Source organism: Salvelinus fontinalis, chromosome 11, assembly GCF_029448725.1.
Source record: "Salvelinus fontinalis isolate EN_2023a chromosome 11, ASM2944872v1, whole genome shotgun sequence".
Classification (NCBI taxonomy): Eukaryota; Metazoa; Chordata; class Actinopteri; order Salmoniformes; family Salmonidae; genus Salvelinus; species Salvelinus fontinalis.
Window position 1 is genome coordinate 59,187,050 of NC_074675.1, and position 18,419 is coordinate 59,205,468.

Sequence of the window (18,419 nt, forward strand, 5' to 3'; positions counted from 1 at the left end):
CTACTCCAGTCATCTCTCTTTCTCTTCATGTCTCTCTATCTACTCCAGTCATCGCTCTTTCTCTTCATGTCTCTCTCTCTACTCCAGTCATCGCTCTTTCTCTTCATGTCTCTCTATCTACTCCAGTCATCGCTCTTTCTCTTCATGTCTCTCTATCTACTCCAGTCATCGCTCTTTCTCTTCATGTCTCTCTATCTACTCCAGTCATCTCTCTTTCTCTTCATGTCTCTCTATCTACTCCAGTCATCTCTCTTTCTCTTCATGTCTCTCTATCTACTCCAGTCATCTCTCTTTCTCTTCATGTCTCTCTATCTACTCCAGTCATCTCTCTTTCTCTTCATGTCTCTCTATCTACTCCAGTCATCTCTCTTTCTCTTCATGTCTCTCTCTCTACTCCAGTCATCTCTCTTTCTCTTCATGTCTCTCTATCTACTCCAGTCATTTTCATTTCATTCATTTTGCTTTATTGGTACAACGTAAGAATGTACACTAACGTTCAAAAGTTTGGGGTCACTTGGGGTCACTTGGGGTCACTAAAGAAAAGCTGATTTTTTGGTCCATTAAAATAACATCAAATTGATCAGAAATACAGTGTAGACATTATTAATGTTTTAATTGATTATTGTAGCTGGAAACAGCTCATTTTTAATGGAATATCTACATAGGTGTACAGAGGCCCATTATCAGCAACCACCACTCCTGTGTTCCAACGGCACGTTGTGTTAGCTAATCCAAGTTTATCATTTTAAAAGGCTAATTGATCATTAGAAAACCCTTTTGTAATTATGTTAGCACAGCTGAAAACTGTTGTGCTGATTAAAGAAGGAATAAAACTGTTCTTCTTTAGACTAGTTGAGTATCTGGAGCATCAGCATTTGTGGGTTCGATTACAGGCTCAAAATGGCTAGAAACAAAGACCTTTCTTCTGAAACTCGTCAGTCTATTCTTTTTCTAAGGAATGAAGGCTATTCCATGTGAGAAATGGCCAAGAAACTGAAGATCTCGTACAACGCTGTGTACAACGTTAACAGTGAAGAGGAGACTCCGGCATGTTGGCCTTCTAGGCAGAGTTGCAGAGAAAAAGCCATATCTCAGACTGGCCAATAAAAAGAAAAGATTAAGATGGGCAAAAGAACACAGACACTGGACAGAGGAACTCTGCCTAGGAGGCCAGCATCCTGGACAGAGGAACTCTGCCTAGAAGGCCAGCATCCTGGACAGAGGGACTCTGCCTAGAAGGCCAGCATCCTGGACAGAGGAACTCTGCCTAGAAAGCCAGCATCCTGGACAGAGGAACTCTGCCTAGAAGGCCAGCATCCTGGACAGAGGAACTCTGCCTAGGAGGCCAGCATCCTGGACAGAGGAACTCTGCCTAGGAGGCCAGCATCCTGGACAGAGGAACTCTGCCTAGAAGGCCAACATCCTGGACAGAGGAACGTCTTAGGGTCTTCTTAAGTTACTCAGTTACAGGTTAATAAGGATCCGTCGCTTTTTTTCAATTTTCGCCTAAAATGACATACCCAAATCTAATTAGCTGCTTGTAGCTCAGGACCTGAAGCAAGGATATGCATATTCTTGATACCATTTGTAAGGAATGTAGGACAATATAAGATCTGGTAAAAGATAATACAAAGAGAAAATTTTTTTTTTTTTTTTTTTTTTACCATCTTTGAAATGCAAGGGATAGGCCATAATGTATTATTCCAGCCCAGTTGCAATTTAGATTTTGGCCACTAGATGGCAGCTGTGTATGTGCAAAGTTTTAGACTGATCCACTGAACCATTGCATTTCTGTTCAACATTTTGTATCAAGACTGCCCAAATGTGCCTAATTGGTTTATTAATAACTTTTCAAGTTCATAACTGCACTCTCCTCAAACAATAGCATGGTATTATTTCACTGTAATAGCTACTGTAAATTGGACAGTGCAGTTAGATTAACACGAATTTGATCTTTCTGACAATATCAGATATGTCTATGTCCTGGGAAATGTTCTTGTTACTTACAACCTCATGCTAATGGCATTAGCCTACGTTATCTCAACTGTCCCGTGGACGGGACACCGATCCTGAAAATAATTTTGTTGGCAAAGCCCATTATAGAAAATAAAAATATTCATTAAATAAAACAGACCCACATCCCTATGGGTCCTGATCTAAAGTAGTGCCCTACTTTTAACCACATCCCTATGGGTCCTGATCTAAAGTAGTGCCCTACTTTTAACCACATCCCTATGGGTCCTGATCTAAAGTAGTGCCCTACTTTTAACCACATCCCTATGGGTCCTGATCTAAAGTAGTGCCCTACTTTTAACCACATCCCTATGGGTCCTGATCTAAAGTAGTGCCCTACTTTTAACCACATCCCTATGGGTCCTGATCTAAAGTAGTGCCCTACTTTTAACCACATCCCTATGGGTCCTGATCTAAAGTAGTGCCCTATATAGGGAATAAGGAGCCATTTTGGCAGCAATAAAATAACAAACCACAGATCAATAAATGTCTTAATATTGGATTAATCATCATATTCATAAATAAACATTTAATACTCAAACACCAGCAGAAAAAAAACTGAAAAATAGACACGTAATCTCTTTAATACTTCATAATATTTTTGAAAAGTTTTGAAAATGTAAAAACTGTTACAAACTCATGCAAAATAAATCAACTCAGTCATTTAATATATTAACATAACACCAGTAGTAATAATCTCATAGCTGGGTCCCCTATTCCCTATATAGTGCACTACTTTAGACCAGAGCCCATAGGGGTAGTGCACTACTTTAGACCAGAGCCCTATGGGTAGTGCACTACTTTAGACCAGAGCCCTGTGGGTAGTGCACTACTTTAGACCAGAGCCCTATGGTAGTGCACTACTTTAGACCAGAGCCCTATGGTAGTGCACTACTTTAGACCAGAGCCCTATGGGTAGTGTACTACATAGTGAATAGGGGCCCATTGGGAATAGCCCAAGGTTCATCAGTCAAGCAAGCAGAGAGATCAAGGACATAATGATTCTTCAACCAGACGGCATGGTATGTTACAGTATGTACACCCAAACCAAGCCCAGTCAGACCTTCTATAACGTCTACAGCTGCTTTGGTTTTCTCTTTCAGAGTTGGTAGGTTTTAATAGAGTGCAATAGTAGAAAATGAGTATTAAGCGTTACTACCGCCCTAGACTGTTTATCAACTGTTAGTGTGTTATAAACCATTAATACATGAACAGTTTATAAACTATGAACACAGTTTATAAACCATGAATACAGTTTATAAACTATGAACACAGTTTATAAACCATGAACACAGTTTATAAACCGTGAATACATGTAATCAGTGTATAAACCAGTGTGTGTAATAATTGTGAAACATCTTTCTGCCGTGTCCGTCAGAAGGGGTTGAAGACACTGCATTTTTCAAAATCAGTCAAATTAACATTTGATCTCCTGAGACACAAAAATATTTAATATTCTGATTTATTGTGCTCAATCCCTGATCTTTAACCCCTGACTCTGACAGAGTAAAGGATGAGTTAAGGACGTTGTGTCAGCCTGACCTCTAACCTTTAACCCCTGACTCTGACAGAGTAAAGGATGAGTTAAGGACGTTGTGTCAGCCTGACCTCTAACCTTTAACCCCTGACTCTGACAGAGTAAAGGATGAGTTAAGGACGTTGTGTCAGCCTGACCTCTAACCTTTAACCCCTGACTCTGACAGAGTAAAGGATGAGTTAAGGACGTTGTGTCAGCCTGACCTCTAACCTTTAACCCCTGACTCTTGACAGAGTAAAGGATGAGTTAAGGACGTTGTGTCAGCCTGACCTCTAACCTTTAACCCCTGACTCTGACAGAGTAAAGGATGAGTTAAGGACGTTGTCAGCCTGACCTCTAACCTTTAACCCCTGACTCTGACAGTGTAAAGGATGAGTTAAGGACGTTGTGTCAGCCTGACCTCTAACCCTGATAATGTAAAGGATCAGGAAGTTTAGTCTCGCAGACCAAACCCTCCTACAACCACCCTGCAACGTTACAGCAACCAACCAATCTTCATTATCATCAAACTCCTCCTAGCTTCTATAACTGACTAGTTAGTAAAACGGTCTCAGTCAGTTGATTGGTTGGTTCGTTTCTTTAAGACTTTGGGATACCTGGTGGTTTCTCTCTAGGTGGTCTAGATCTATACTGGTTCTATCTAAACTAACATGAGGTGGTTTCTCTCTAGGTGGTCTGGATCTATCTACATTAACATGAGGTGGTTTCTCTCTAGGTGGTCTAGATCTATACTGGTTCTATCTACACTAACATGAGGTGGTTTCTCTCTAGGTGGTCTAGATCTATACTGGTTCTTTCTACACTAACATGAGGTGGTTTCTCTCTAGGTGGTCTGGATCTATCTACATTAACATGAGGTGGTTTCTCTCTAGGTGGTCTAGATCTATACTGGTTCTATCTACATTAACATGAGGTGGTTTCTCTCTAGGTGGTCTGGATCTATACTGGTTCTATCTACATTAACATGAGGTGGTTTCTCTCTAGGTGGTCTGGATCTATACTGGTTCTATCTATACTAACATGAGGTGGTTTCTCTCTAGGTGGTCTGGATCTATACTCGTTCTATCTACATTAACATGAGGTGGTTTCTCTCTAGGTGGTCTAGATCTATACTGGTTCTATCTACATTAACATGAGGTGGTTTCTCTCTAGGTGGTCTAGATCTATACTGGTTCTATCTACACTAACATGAGGTGGTTTCTCTCTAGGTGGTCTAGATCTATAATGGTTCTGGTTCTATCTACATTAACATGAGGTGGTTTCTCTCTAGGTGGTCTAGATCTATACTGGTTCTATCTACACTAACATGAGGTGGTTTCTCTCTAGGTGGTCTAGATCTATACTGGTTCTATCTACACTAACATGAGGTGGTTTCTCTCTAGGTGGTCTAGATCTATACTGGTTCTATCTACACTAACATTATGTGGTTTCTCTCTAGGTGGTCTAGATCTATACTGGTTCTGGTTCTATCTACATGTACATGGTTGTAATGCCATTCTATAGAGGTTCTATACCAACCCATCTAGTTGTGTGTAAAGGTGGTTAGTTAGTTAGGGTGAGGATATCGCCCTGTTTTAAGACTTTAAGTGTTCTGTTCAGTCCTACTGTCTCAGTGGATATCACTTCATACACGTACAATACCTGACCCAATGAATAACACAAAAGCAGTGACATGTAGTATTTGATATCTGTAGAATATATATGTGTATATATATATATATATATTTACGTTCCATACATTCAGTTAGAAGCTGCAGTTGTCTTGTTTTGCCCAGAAATAGATTTTTAAAAACATGTTCATATAAAGAACGAACAGATTCAGGCAGGTCCCTCCTCTCCGCAGCGGAACAGGGGTTAAGGCAGGAGTCTCTCTCTCCATCCCGGCGCCGTTTGCATTCTTGCAGAAGTAGCATGACTTCATCATGAGAGAGGGATGAAGAGGAGGAGAGGAGTACAGGAGGATGAGAGGAGTACAGGAGGAAGAGAGGAGGAGTGACAGAGGCATACAGCTGGATGGGGTGATGAGCGACCCCAGCGGAGGGAGGGAGAGAATAAAGGGAGGAGGGCAGACAGGCCTCTCTCTCTTCTCCATCAGTCATCCCTCTCTCCTGTGGCAGATAGCAGGATGAAGGAGGAGTTAGGTGGTAAGCCCTCTCCTCTCTAACTCCTTAGTCTGTTTCAACTCTTTAATCCTGGAAGGAGGGAAGAAGTGGAGAGAAAGAGGAAGTGGAGAGAGAGGAAAGAGAGAAAGAACATTCAGTAACATTAAAAAGTGCCTACATTCTGAACTTCCATAATATTGATATCACTGTGACATCGATGTGACATCGCTGTGAGGTCATTGTGACATCGCTGTGAGGTCATTGTGACATCGCTGTGAGGTCACTGACCGGTGTCGGCATCGTCGTAGGAATCTCATGATCTTCCTGGCAGCCTGGTCCTGCTTCTTAGTCAGGAAGGAACCCCTGAAGGGACAGAAAGACATTAGGAAAAATAAATACATTAAATATAAAACATTTTACAACCTTTCTATGTTAACCTGGACATTTTAAACTATAAACTATGAATACAGTGTCTTATAATCCCATGTGGGCTGGACATTTTAAACTATAAACTATGAAGACAGTGTTTTATAATCCCATGTGGGCTGGACATTTTAAACTATAAACTATGAACACAGTGTTTAATAATCCCATGTGGGCTGGACATTTTAAACTATAAACTATGAAGACAGTGTTTTATAATCCCATGTGGGCTGGACATTTTAAACTATGAAGACAGTGTTTTATAATCCCATGTGGGCTGGACATTTTAAACTATAAACTATGAAGACAGTGTTTTATAATCCCATGTGGGCTGGACATTTTAAACTATGAACACAGTGTTTTATAATCCCATGTGGGCTGAACATTTTAAACTATAAACTATGAATACAGTGTTTTATAATCCCATGTGGGCTGGACATTTTAAACTATAAACTATGAATACAGTGTTTTATAATCCCATGTGGGCTGAACATTTTAAACTATAAACTATGAATACAGTGTTTTATAATCCCATGTGGGCTGGACATTTTAAACTATGAAGACAGTGTTTTATAATCCCATGTGGGCTGGACATTTTAAACTATAAACTATGAAGGCAGTGTTTTATAATCCCATGTGGGCTGGACATTTTAAACTATAAACTATGAATACAGTGTTTTATAATCTCATGTGGGCTGGACATTTTAAACTATAAACTATGAAGACAGTGTTTTATAATCCCATGTGGGCTGGACATTTTAAACTATGAATACAGTGTTTTATAATCCCATGTGGGCTGGACATTTTAAACTATGAATACAGTGTTTTATAATCCCATGTGGGCTGGACATTTTAAACTATAAACTATGAATACAGTGTTTTATAATCTCATGTGGGCTGGACATTTTAAACTATAAACTATGAAGACAGTGTTTTATAATCCCATGTGGGCTGGACATTTTAAACTATGAATACAGTGTTTTATAATCCCATGTGGGCTGGACATTTTAAACTATGAAGACAGTGTTTTATAATCCCATGTGGGCTGGACATTTTAAACTATGAATACAGTGTTTTATAATCCCATGTGGGCTGGACATTTTAAACTATAAACTATGAAGACAGTGTTTTATAATCCCATGTGGGCTGGACATTTTAAACTATGAAGACAGTGTTTTATAATCTCATGTGGGCTGGACATTTTAAACTATGAAGACAGTGTTTTATAATCCCATGTGGGCTGGACATTTTAAACTATAAACTATGAAGACAGTGTTTTATAATCCCATGTGGGCTGGACATTTTAAACTATGAAGACAGTGTTTTATAATCCCATGTGGGCTGGACATTTTAAACTATAAACTATGAAGACAGTGTTTTATAATCCCATGTGGGCTGGACATTTTAAACTATGAATAGTGTTTTATAATCCCATGTGGGCTGGACATTTTAAACTATAAACTATGAAGACAGTGTTTTATAATCCCATGTGGGCTGGACATTTTAAACTATAAACTATGAAGACAGTGTTTTATAATCCCATGTGGGCTGGACATTTTAAACTATAAACTATGAAGACAGTGTTTTATAATCCCATGTGGGCTGGACATTTTAAACTATAAACTATGAAGACAGTGTTTTATAATCCCATGTGGGCTGGACATTTTAAACTATGAATACAGTGTTTTATAATCCCATGTGGGCTGGACATTTTAAACTATAAACTATGAAGACAGTGTTTTATAATCCCATGTGGGCTGGACATTTTAAACTATAAAGACAGTGTTTTATAATCCCATGTGGGCTGGACATTTTAAACTATAAAGACAGTGTTTAATAATCCCATGTGGGCTGGACATTTTAAACTATGAAGACAGTGTTTTATAATCTCATGTGGGCTGGACATTTTAAACTATAAACTATAAAGACAGTGTTTAATAATCCCATGTGGGCTGGACATTTTAAACTATGAATACAGTGTTTTATAATCCCATGTGGGCTGGACATTTTAAACTATGAAGACAGTGTTTTATAATCCCATGTGGGCTGGACATTTTAAACTATGAATACAGTGTTTTATAATCCCATGTGGGCTGGACATTTTAAACTATAAACTATGAAGACAGTGTTTTATAATCCCATGTGGGCTGGACATTTTAAACTATGAAGACAGTGTTTTATAATCTCATGTGGGCTGGACATTTTAAACTATAAACTATGAAGACAGTGTTTTATAATCCCATGTGGGCTGGACATTTTAAACTATAAACTATGAAGACAGTGTTTGATAATCCCATGTGGGCTGGACATTTTAAACTATGAAGACAGTGTTTTATAATCCCATGTGGGCTGGACATTTTAAACTATAAACTATGAAGACAGTGTTTTATAATCCCATGTGGGCTGGACATTTTAAACTATAAACTATGAATACAGTGTTTTATAATCCCATGTGGGCTGGACATTTTAAACTATAAACTATGAAGACAGTGTTTTATAATCCCATGTGGGCTGGACATTTTAAACTATAAACTATGAAGACAGTGTTTTATAATCCCATGTGGGCTGGACATTTTAAACTATAAACTATGAAGACAGTGTTTTATAATCCCATGTGGGCTGGACATTTTAAACTATAAACTATGAAGACAGTGTTTTATAATCCCATGTGGGCTGGACATTTTAAACTATAAACTATGAAGACAGTGTTTTATAATCCCATGTGGGCTGGACATTTTAAACTATGAATACAGTGTTTTATAATCCCATGTGGGCTGGACATTTTAAACTATAAACTATGAAGACAGTGTTTTATAATCCCATGTGGGCTGGACATTTTAAACTATAAAGACAGTGTTTTATAATCCCATGTGGGCTGGACATTTTAAACTATAAAGACAGTGTTTAATAATCCCATGTGGGCTGGACATTTTAAACTATGAAGACAGTGTTTTATAATCCCATGTGGGCTGGACATTTTAAACTATAAACTATGAAGACAGTGTTTTATAATCCCATGTGGGCTGGACATTTTAAACTATAAACTATGAAGACAGTGTTTTATAATCCCATGTGGGCTGGACATTTTAAACTATAAACTATGAACACAGTGTTTAATAATCCCATGTGGGCTGGACATTTTAAACTATAAACTAGATTTTATAATCCCATGTGGGTAGGACATTTTAAACTAGAAGACAGTGTTTTATAATCCCATGTGGGCTGGACATTTTAAACTATAAACTAGAAGACAGTGTTTTATAATCCCATGTGGGCTGGACATTTTAAACTATAAACTAGAAGACAGTGTTTTATAATCCCATGTGGGCTGGACATTTTAAACTATAAACTATGAAGACAGTGTTTTATAATCCCATGTGGGCTGGACATTTTAAACTATAAACTATGAAGACAGTGTTTTATAATCCCATGTGGGCTGGACATTTTAAACTATAAACTATGAAGACAGTGTTTTATAATCCCATGTGGGCAGGACATTTTAAACTATAAACTATGAAGACAGTGTTTTATAATCCCATGTGGGCTGGACATTTTAAACTATAAACTATGAAGACAGTGTTTTATAATCCCATGTGGGCAGGACATTTTAAACTATAAACTATGAAGACAGTGTTTTATAATCCCATGTGGGCTGGACATTTTAAACTATAAACTATGAAGACAGTGTTTTATAATCCCATGTGGGCTGGACATTTTAAACTATAAACTATGAAGACAGTGTTTTATAATCCCATGTGGGCTGGACATTTTAAACTATAAACTATGAAGACAGTGTTTTATAATCCCATGTGGGCTGGACATTATAAACTATGAAGACAGTGTTTTATAATCTCATGTGGGCTGGACATTTTAAACTATAAACTATGAATACAGTGTTTTATAATCCCATGTGGGCTGGACATTTTAAACTATGAAGACAGTGTTTGATAATCCCATGTGGGCTGGACATTTTAAACTATAAACTATGAAGACAGTGTTTTATAATCCCATGTGGGCTGGACATTTTAAACTATAAACTATGAAGACAGTGTTTTATAATCCCATGTGGGCTGGACATTTTAAACTATGAAGACAGTGTTTTATAATCCCATGTGGGCTGGACATTTTAAACTATGAAGACAGTGTTTTATAATCCCATGTGGGCTGGACATTTTAAACTATGAAGACAGTGTTTTATAATCCCATGTGGGCTGGACATTATAAACTATGAAGACAGTGTTTTATAATCCCATGTGGGCTGGACATTATAAACTATGAAGACAGTGTTTTATAATCTCATGTGGGCTGGACATTTTAAACTATAAACTATGAATACAGTGTTTTATAATCCCATGTGGGCTGGACATTTTAAACTATAAACTATAAAGACAGTGTTTTATAATCCCATGTGGGCTGGACATTTTAAACTATAAAGACAGTGTTTTATAATCTCATGTGGGCTGGACATTTTAAACTATAAACTATGAAGACAGTGTTTTATAATCCCATGTGGGCTGGACATTTTAAACTATGAATACAGTGTTTTATAATCTCATGTGGGCTGGACATTTTAAACTATAAACTATGAATACAGTGTTTTATAATCCCATGTGGGCTGGACATTTTAAACTATAAACTATAAAGACAGTGTTTTATAATCCCATGTGGGCTGGACATTTTAAACTATGAATACAGTGTTTTATAATCTCATGTGGGCTGGACATTTTAAACTATAAACTATGAATACAGTGTTTTATAATCCCATGTGGGCTGGACATTTTAAACTATAAACTATGAATACAGTGTTTTATAATCCCATGTGGGCTGGACATTTTAAACTATGAAGACAGTGTTTTATAATCTCATGTGGGCTGGACATTTTAAACTATAAACTATGAATACAGTGTTTTATAATCCCATGTGGGCTGGACATTTTAAACTATAAACTATGAATACAGTGTTTTATAATCCCATGTGGGCTGGACATTTTAAACTATGAAGACAGTGTTTGATAATCCCATGTGGGCTGGACATTATAAACTATGAAGACAGTGTTTTATAATCCCATGTGGGCTGGACATTTTAAACTATAAAGACAGTGTTTTATAATCCCATGTGGACTGGACATTTTAAACTATGAAGACAGTGTTTTATAATCCCATGTGGGCTGGACATTTTAAACTATGAATAGTGTTTTATAATCCCATGTGGGCTGGACATTATAAACTATAAAGACAGTGTTTTATAATCCCATGTGGGCTGGACATTTTAAACTATGAAGACAGTGTTTTATAATCCCATGTGGGCTGGACATTTTAAACTATGAACACAGTGTTTAATAATCCCATGTGGGCTGGACATTTTAAACTATGAACACAGTGTTTAATAATCCCATGTGGGCTGGACATTTTAAACTATGAAGACAGTGTTTTATAATCCCATGTGGGCTGGACATTTTAAACTATAAACTATGAACACAGTGTTTAATAATCCCATGTGGGCTGGACATTTTAAACTATAAACTATGAAGACAGTGTTTTATAATCTCATGTGGGCTGGACATTTTAAACTATAAACTATGAACACAGTGTTTAATAATCCCATGTGGGCTGGACATTTTAAACTATGAAGACAGTGTTTTATAATCCCATGTGGGCTGGACATTTTAAACTATAAAGACAGTGTTTTATAATCCCATGTGGGATGGACATTTTAAACTATAAACTATGAATACAGTGTTTTATAATCCCATGTGGGCTGGACATTTTAAACTATAAAGACAGTGTTTTATAATCCCATGTGGGCTGGACATTTTAAACTATGAACACAGTGTTTAATAATCCCATGTGGGCTGGACATTTTAAACTATGAAGACAGTGTTTTATAATCCCATGTGGGCTGGACATTTTAAACTATAAAGACAGTGTTTTATAATCCCATGTGGGCTGGACATTTTAAACTATGAAGACAGTGTTTTATAATCCCATGTGGGCTGGACATTTTAAACTATAAACTATGAAGACAGTGTTTTATAATCCCATGTGGGCTGGACATTTTAAACTATAAACTATGAAGACAGTGTTTTATAATCCCATGTGGGCTGGACATTTTAAACTATGAATACAGTGTTTTATAATCCCATGTGGGCTGGACATTTTAAACTATAAACTATGAAGACAGTGTTTTATAATCCCATGTGGGCTGGACATTTTAAACTATAAAGACAGTGTTTTATAATCCCATGTGGGCTGGACATTTTAAACTATAAAGACAGTGTTTAATAATCCCATGTGGGCTGGACATTTTAAACTATGAAGACAGTGTTTTATAATCCCATGTGGGCTGGACATTTTAAACTATAAACTAGGAAGACAGTGTTTTATAATCCCATGTGGGCTGGACATTTTAAACTATAAACTATGAAGACAGTGTTTTATAATCCCATGTGGGCTGGACATTTTAAACTATAAACTATGAACACAGTGTTTAATAATCCCATGTGGGCTGGACATTTTAAACTATAAACTAGATTTTATAATCCCATGTGGGTAGGACATTTTAAACTATAAACTAGAAGACAGTGTTTTATAATCCCATGTGGGCTGGACATTTTAAACTATAAACTAGAAGACAGTGTTTTATAATCCCATGTGGGCTGGACATTTTAAACTATAAACTAGAAGACAGTGTTTTATAATCCCATGTGGGCTGGACATTTTAAACTATAAACTATGAAGACAGTGTTTTATAATCCCATGTGGGCTGGACATTTTAAACTATAAACTATGAAGACAGTGTTTTATAATCCCATGTGGGCTGGACATTTTAAACTATAAACTATGAAGACAGTGTTTTATAATCCCATGTGGGCAGGACATTTTAAACTATAAACTATGAAGACAGTGTTTTATAATCCCATGTGGGCTGGACATTTTAAACTATAAACTATGAAGACAGTGTTTTATAATCCCATGTGGGCAGGACATTTTAAACTATAAACTATGAAGACAGTGTTTTATAATCCCATGTGGGCTGGACATTTTAAACTATAAACTATGAAGACAGTGTTTTATAATCCCATGTGGGCTGGACATTTTAAACTATAAACTATGAAGACAGTGTTTTATAATCCCATGTGGGCTGGACATTTTAAACTATAAACTATGAAGACAGTGTTTTATAATCCCATGTGGGCTGGACATTATAAACTATGAAGACAGTGTTTTATAATCTCATGTGGGCTGGACATTTTAAACTATAAACTATGAATACAGTGTTTTATAATCCCATGTGGGCTGGACATTTTAAACTATGAAGACAGTGTTTGATAATCCCATGTGGGCTGGACATTTTAAACTATAAACTATGAAGACAGTGTTTTATAATCCCATGTGGGCTGGACATTTTAAACTATAAACTATGAAGACAGTGTTTTATAATCCCATGTGGGCTGGACATTTTAAACTATGAAGACAGTGTTTTATAATCCCATGTGGGCTGGACATTTTAAACTATGAAGACAGTGTTTTATAATCCCATGTGGGCTGGACATTTTAAACTATGAAGACAGTGTTTTATAATCCCATGTGGGCTGGACATTATAAACTATGAAGACAGTGTTTTATAATCCCATGTGGGCTGGACATTATAAACTATGAAGACAGTGTTTTATAATCTCATGTGGGCTGGACATTTTAAACTATAAACTATGAATACAGTGTTTTATAATCCCATGTGGGCTGGACATTTTAAACTATAAACTATAAAGACAGTGTTTTATAATCCCATGTGGGCTGGACATTTTAAACTATAAAGACAGTGTTTTATAATCTCATGTGGGCTGGACATTTTAAACTATAAACTATGAAGACAGTGTTTTATAATCCCATGTGGGCTGGACATTTTAAACTATGAATACAGTGTTTTATAATCTCATGTGGGCTGGACATTTTAAACTATAAACTATGAATACAGTGTTTTATAATCCCATGTGGGCTGGACATTTTAAACTATAAACTATAAAGACAGTGTTTTATAATCCCATGTGGGCTGGACATTTTAAACTATGAATACAGTGTTTTATAATCTCATGTGGGCTGGACATTTTAAACTATAAACTATGAATACAGTGTTTTATAATCCCATGTGGGCTGGACATTTTAAACTATAAACTATGAATACAGTGTTTTATAATCCCATGTGGGCTGGACATTTTAAACTATGAAGACAGTGTTTTATAATCTCATGTGGGCTGGACATTTTAAACTATAAACTATGAATACAGTGTTTTATAATCCCATGTGGGCTGGACATTTTAAACTATAAACTATGAATACAGTGTTTTATAATCCCATGTGGGCTGGACATTTTAAACTATGAAGACAGTGTTTAATAATCCCATGTGGGCTGGACATTATAAACTATGAAGACAGTGTTTTATAATCCCATGTGGGCTGGACATTTTAAACTATAAAGACAGTGTTTTATAATCCCATGTGGGCTGGACATTTTAAACTATGAAGACAGTGTTTTATAATCCCATGTGGGCTGGACATTTTAAACTATGAATAGTGTTTTATAATCCCATGTGGGCTGGACATTATAAACTATAAAGACAGTGTTTTATAATCCCATGTGGGCTGGACATTTTAAACTATGAAGACAGTGTTTTATAATCCCATGTGGGCTGGACATTTTAAACTATGAACACAGTGTTTAATAATCCCATGTGGGCTGGACATTTTAAACTATGAAGACAGTGTTTAATAATCCCATGTGGGCTGGACATTTTAAACTATGAAGACAGTGTTTTATAATCCCATGTGGGCTGGACATTTTAAACTATAAACTATGAACACAGTGTTTAATAATCCCATGTGGGCTGGACATTTTAAACTATAAACTATGAAGACAGTGTTTTATAATCTCATGTGGGCTGGACATTTTAAACTATAAACTATGAACACAGTGTTTAATAATCCCATGTGGGCTGGACATTTTAAACTATGAAGACAGTGTTTTATAATCCCATGTGGGCTGGACATTTTAAACTATAAAGACAGTGTTTTATAATCCCATGTGGGATGGACATTTTAAACTATAAACTATGAATACAGTGTTTTATAATCCCATGTGGGCTGGACATTTTAAACTATAAAGACAGTGTTTTATAATCCCATGTGGGCTGGACATTTTAAACTATGAACACAGTGTTTAATAATCCCATGTGGGCTGGACATTTTAAACTATGAAGACAGTGTTTTATAATCCCATGTGGGCTGGACATTTTAAACTATAAAGACAGTGTTTTATAATCCCATGTGGGCTGGACATTTTAAACTATGAAGACAGTGTTTTATAATCCCATGTGGGCTGGACATTTTAAACTATAAACTATGAAGACAGTGTTTTATAATCCCATGTGGGCTGGACATTTTAAACTATAAACTATGAAGACAGTGTTTTATAATCCCATGTGGGCTGGACATTTTAAACTATGAAGACAGTGTTTTATAATCCCATGTGGGCTGGACATTTTAAACTATGAAGACAGTGTTTTATAATCCCATGTGGGCTGGACATTTTAAACTATAAACTATGAAGACAGTGTTTTATAATCCCATGTGGGCTGGACATTTTAAACTATAAACTATGAAGACAGTGTTTTATAATCCCATGTGGGCTGGACATTTTAAACTATGAAGACAGTGTTTTATAATCCCATGTGGGCTGGACATTTTAAACTATAAACTATGAAGACAGTGTTTTATAATCCCATGTGGGCTGGACATTTTAAACTATGAACACAGTGTTTTATAATCCCATGTGGGCTGGACATTTTAAACTATAAACTATGAAGACAGTGTTTTATAATCCCATGTGGGCTGGACATTTTAAACTATAAAGACAGTGTTTTATAATCCCATGTGGGCTGGACATTATAAACTATAAAGACAGTGTTTTATAATCCCATGTGGGCTGGACATTTTAAACTATAAACTATGAAGACAGTGTTTTATAATCCCATGTGGGCTGGACATTTTAAACTATGAACACAGTGTTTTATAATCCCATGTGGGCTGGACATTTTAAACTATAAACTATGAAGACAGTGTTTTATAATCCCATGTGGGCTGGACATTTTAAACTATGAACACAGTGTTTTATAATCCCATGTGGGCTGGACATTTTAAACTATAAACTATGAAGACAGTGTTTTATAATCCCATGTGGGCTGGACATTTTAAACTATAAACTATAAAGACAGTGTTTTATAATCCCATGTGGGCTGGACATTTTAAACTATAAAGACAGTGTTTTATAATCTCATGTGGGCTGGACATTTTAAACTATAAACTATGAATACAGTGTTTTATAATCCCATGTGGGCTGGACATTTTAAACTATAAACTATGAATACAGTGTTTTATAACCTCATGTGGGCTGGACATTTTAAACTATAAACTATGAATACAGTGTTTTATAATCCCATGTGGGCTGGACATTTTAAACTATAAACTATGAATACAGTGTTTTATAATCCCATGTGGGCTGGACATTTTAAACTATAAACTATGAATACAGTGTTTTATAACCTCATGTGGGCTGGACATTTTAAACTATAAACTATGAATACAGTGTTTTATAATCCCATGTGGGCTGGACATTTTAAACTATAAACTATGAATACAGTGTTTTATAATCCCATGTGGGCTGGACATTTTAAACTATAAACTATGAATACAGTGTTTTATAATCCCATGTGGGCTGGACATTTTAAACTATAAACTATGAATACAGTGTTTTATAATCTCATGTGGGCTGGACATTTTAAACTATAAACTATGAAGACAGTGTTTTATAATCCCATGTGGGCTGGACATTTTTAACTATGAACTAAGCCCTTCGTACCAATAGGGAAGCACCTTTTTGCCTCATGGTTAAGATGCTGATTTCCCGAGCCGTTACCACCTACTTCAGTTTTGGGTTGTGTGATCCGGACCCTCTTGGTCCCTGTTTGAGGCGTTCATACTCCTTGTAGCTGCGGTAGTACTGTTGGATCAGAACCGCAGCACGTCTAGACTGCTGGAATTTCTTCTGCTCATAGTAACTACGGAACTTGGACTGGATCAGTATCGCTGCCTGAGTCATCCTTTTATACAGAGCATACTGCCAGAGGAGAGGAGAGGAGGGGAGGGGAGGGGAGGGGAGGGGAGGGAGGGAGGGAGGGAGGGAGGGAGGGAGGGAGGGGAAGGAGAAGAAGGAGAAGAAGGAGAGGGGGATGAGAGGAGAGGGAGGGACAGAGAGGGAGAGGGGATGAGAGGAAGGAGAGGGGGATGAGAGGAAGGAGATGGGGATGAGAGGAGAGAGGAGAGGGAGGGAGGGAGGGAGAGAGGGGGAGAGGGAGGGAGAGGGAGAGGATTGGGGGATGAGAGGAGAGGGAGAGGAGATGGAGGGAGGGAGGAGAGGGGGAGAGGGAGGGAGGGAGGGGAAGAGTTACACATCTTATTGTACACATATAAACATACATGTAAGGGCACAGCACACTCTTTCCTAAAGCACATACCCACACAGGTTCCACACACTCCTCTTTCACCCACCTCTTTCCTAAAGCACATACCCACACAGGTTCCACACACTCCTCTTTCCTAAGCAGCTCACAGATTACTGCACCTGTACATAGCCCATCTATAATTTAGCCCAAACAACTACCTCTTTACCTACTGTATTCATTTATTTTGCTCCTTTGCACCCCATTATTTCTATCTCTACTTTTTTTCTTTTTTTTTACTTGCTATATTGTATTTACTTCGCCAGCATGGCCTTTTTATATTTTTATTTATTTATATATATTTTGTTTGCCTTCACCTCCCTTATCTCACCTCACTTGCTCATATTGTATATAGACTTATTTTTCACTGTATTATTGACTGTATGTTTGTTTTACTCCATGTGTAACTCTGTGTTGTTGTATGTGTCGAACTGCTTTGCTTTATCTTGGCCAGGTCGCAATTGTAAATGAGAACGTGTTCTCAACTAGCCTACCTGGTTAAATAAAGGTGAAATAAATAAATAAATAAATAATGCACATACCCACACAGGTTCCACACACTCCTCTTTCACTCTAAAGCACATACCCACACAGGTTCCACACAGGTTCCACACAGGTTCCACACACTCCTCTTTCACTCCGTATGACAGTAGAAACAATCAGAGGTTAGACACGTTACCTTCAGAGCTATCCATGTTAGCTAGCATGATAATATCAGAGAGAGAGAGAGAGAGGGAAGGGGGAGTGGAGAGAGAGATATATGGTAGATGGGAGGACAAAGAGAGAGAGAGAG

General features: G+C 37.1%; 1 protein-coding gene across 3 annotated transcripts in view; it reads right to left on the minus strand.

The window, feature by feature from the left end:
- Window positions 1-2,579: 2,579 nt before the first annotated feature.
- camta2 (calmodulin binding transcription activator 2) overlaps window positions 2,580-18,419 on the minus strand; it is a 159,148-nt gene continuing 143,308 nt past the window's right edge. Inside the window, exons 21-25 of one of the 3 annotated variants that reach the window (XR_008761461.1) lie at window positions 18,306-18,326; window positions 17,051-17,244; window positions 5,941-6,015; window positions 3,885-5,742; window positions 2,580-3,820 (exon numbers count right to left, since the gene is read on the minus strand). Coding sequence is in view for 2 of the 3 variants with exons in the window: in XM_055939154.1 (XP_055795129.1) it covers window positions 5,688-5,742; window positions 5,941-6,015; window positions 17,051-17,244; window positions 18,306-18,326 (345 nt within the window). In the remaining variant the exon portion in view is untranslated. Of the gene's footprint in view, window positions 5,743-5,940; window positions 6,016-17,050; window positions 17,245-18,305; window positions 18,327-18,419 lie in introns of all 3 variants that reach the window. The other 2 variants (XM_055939154.1, XM_055939155.1) reach the window with 2 other exon arrangements.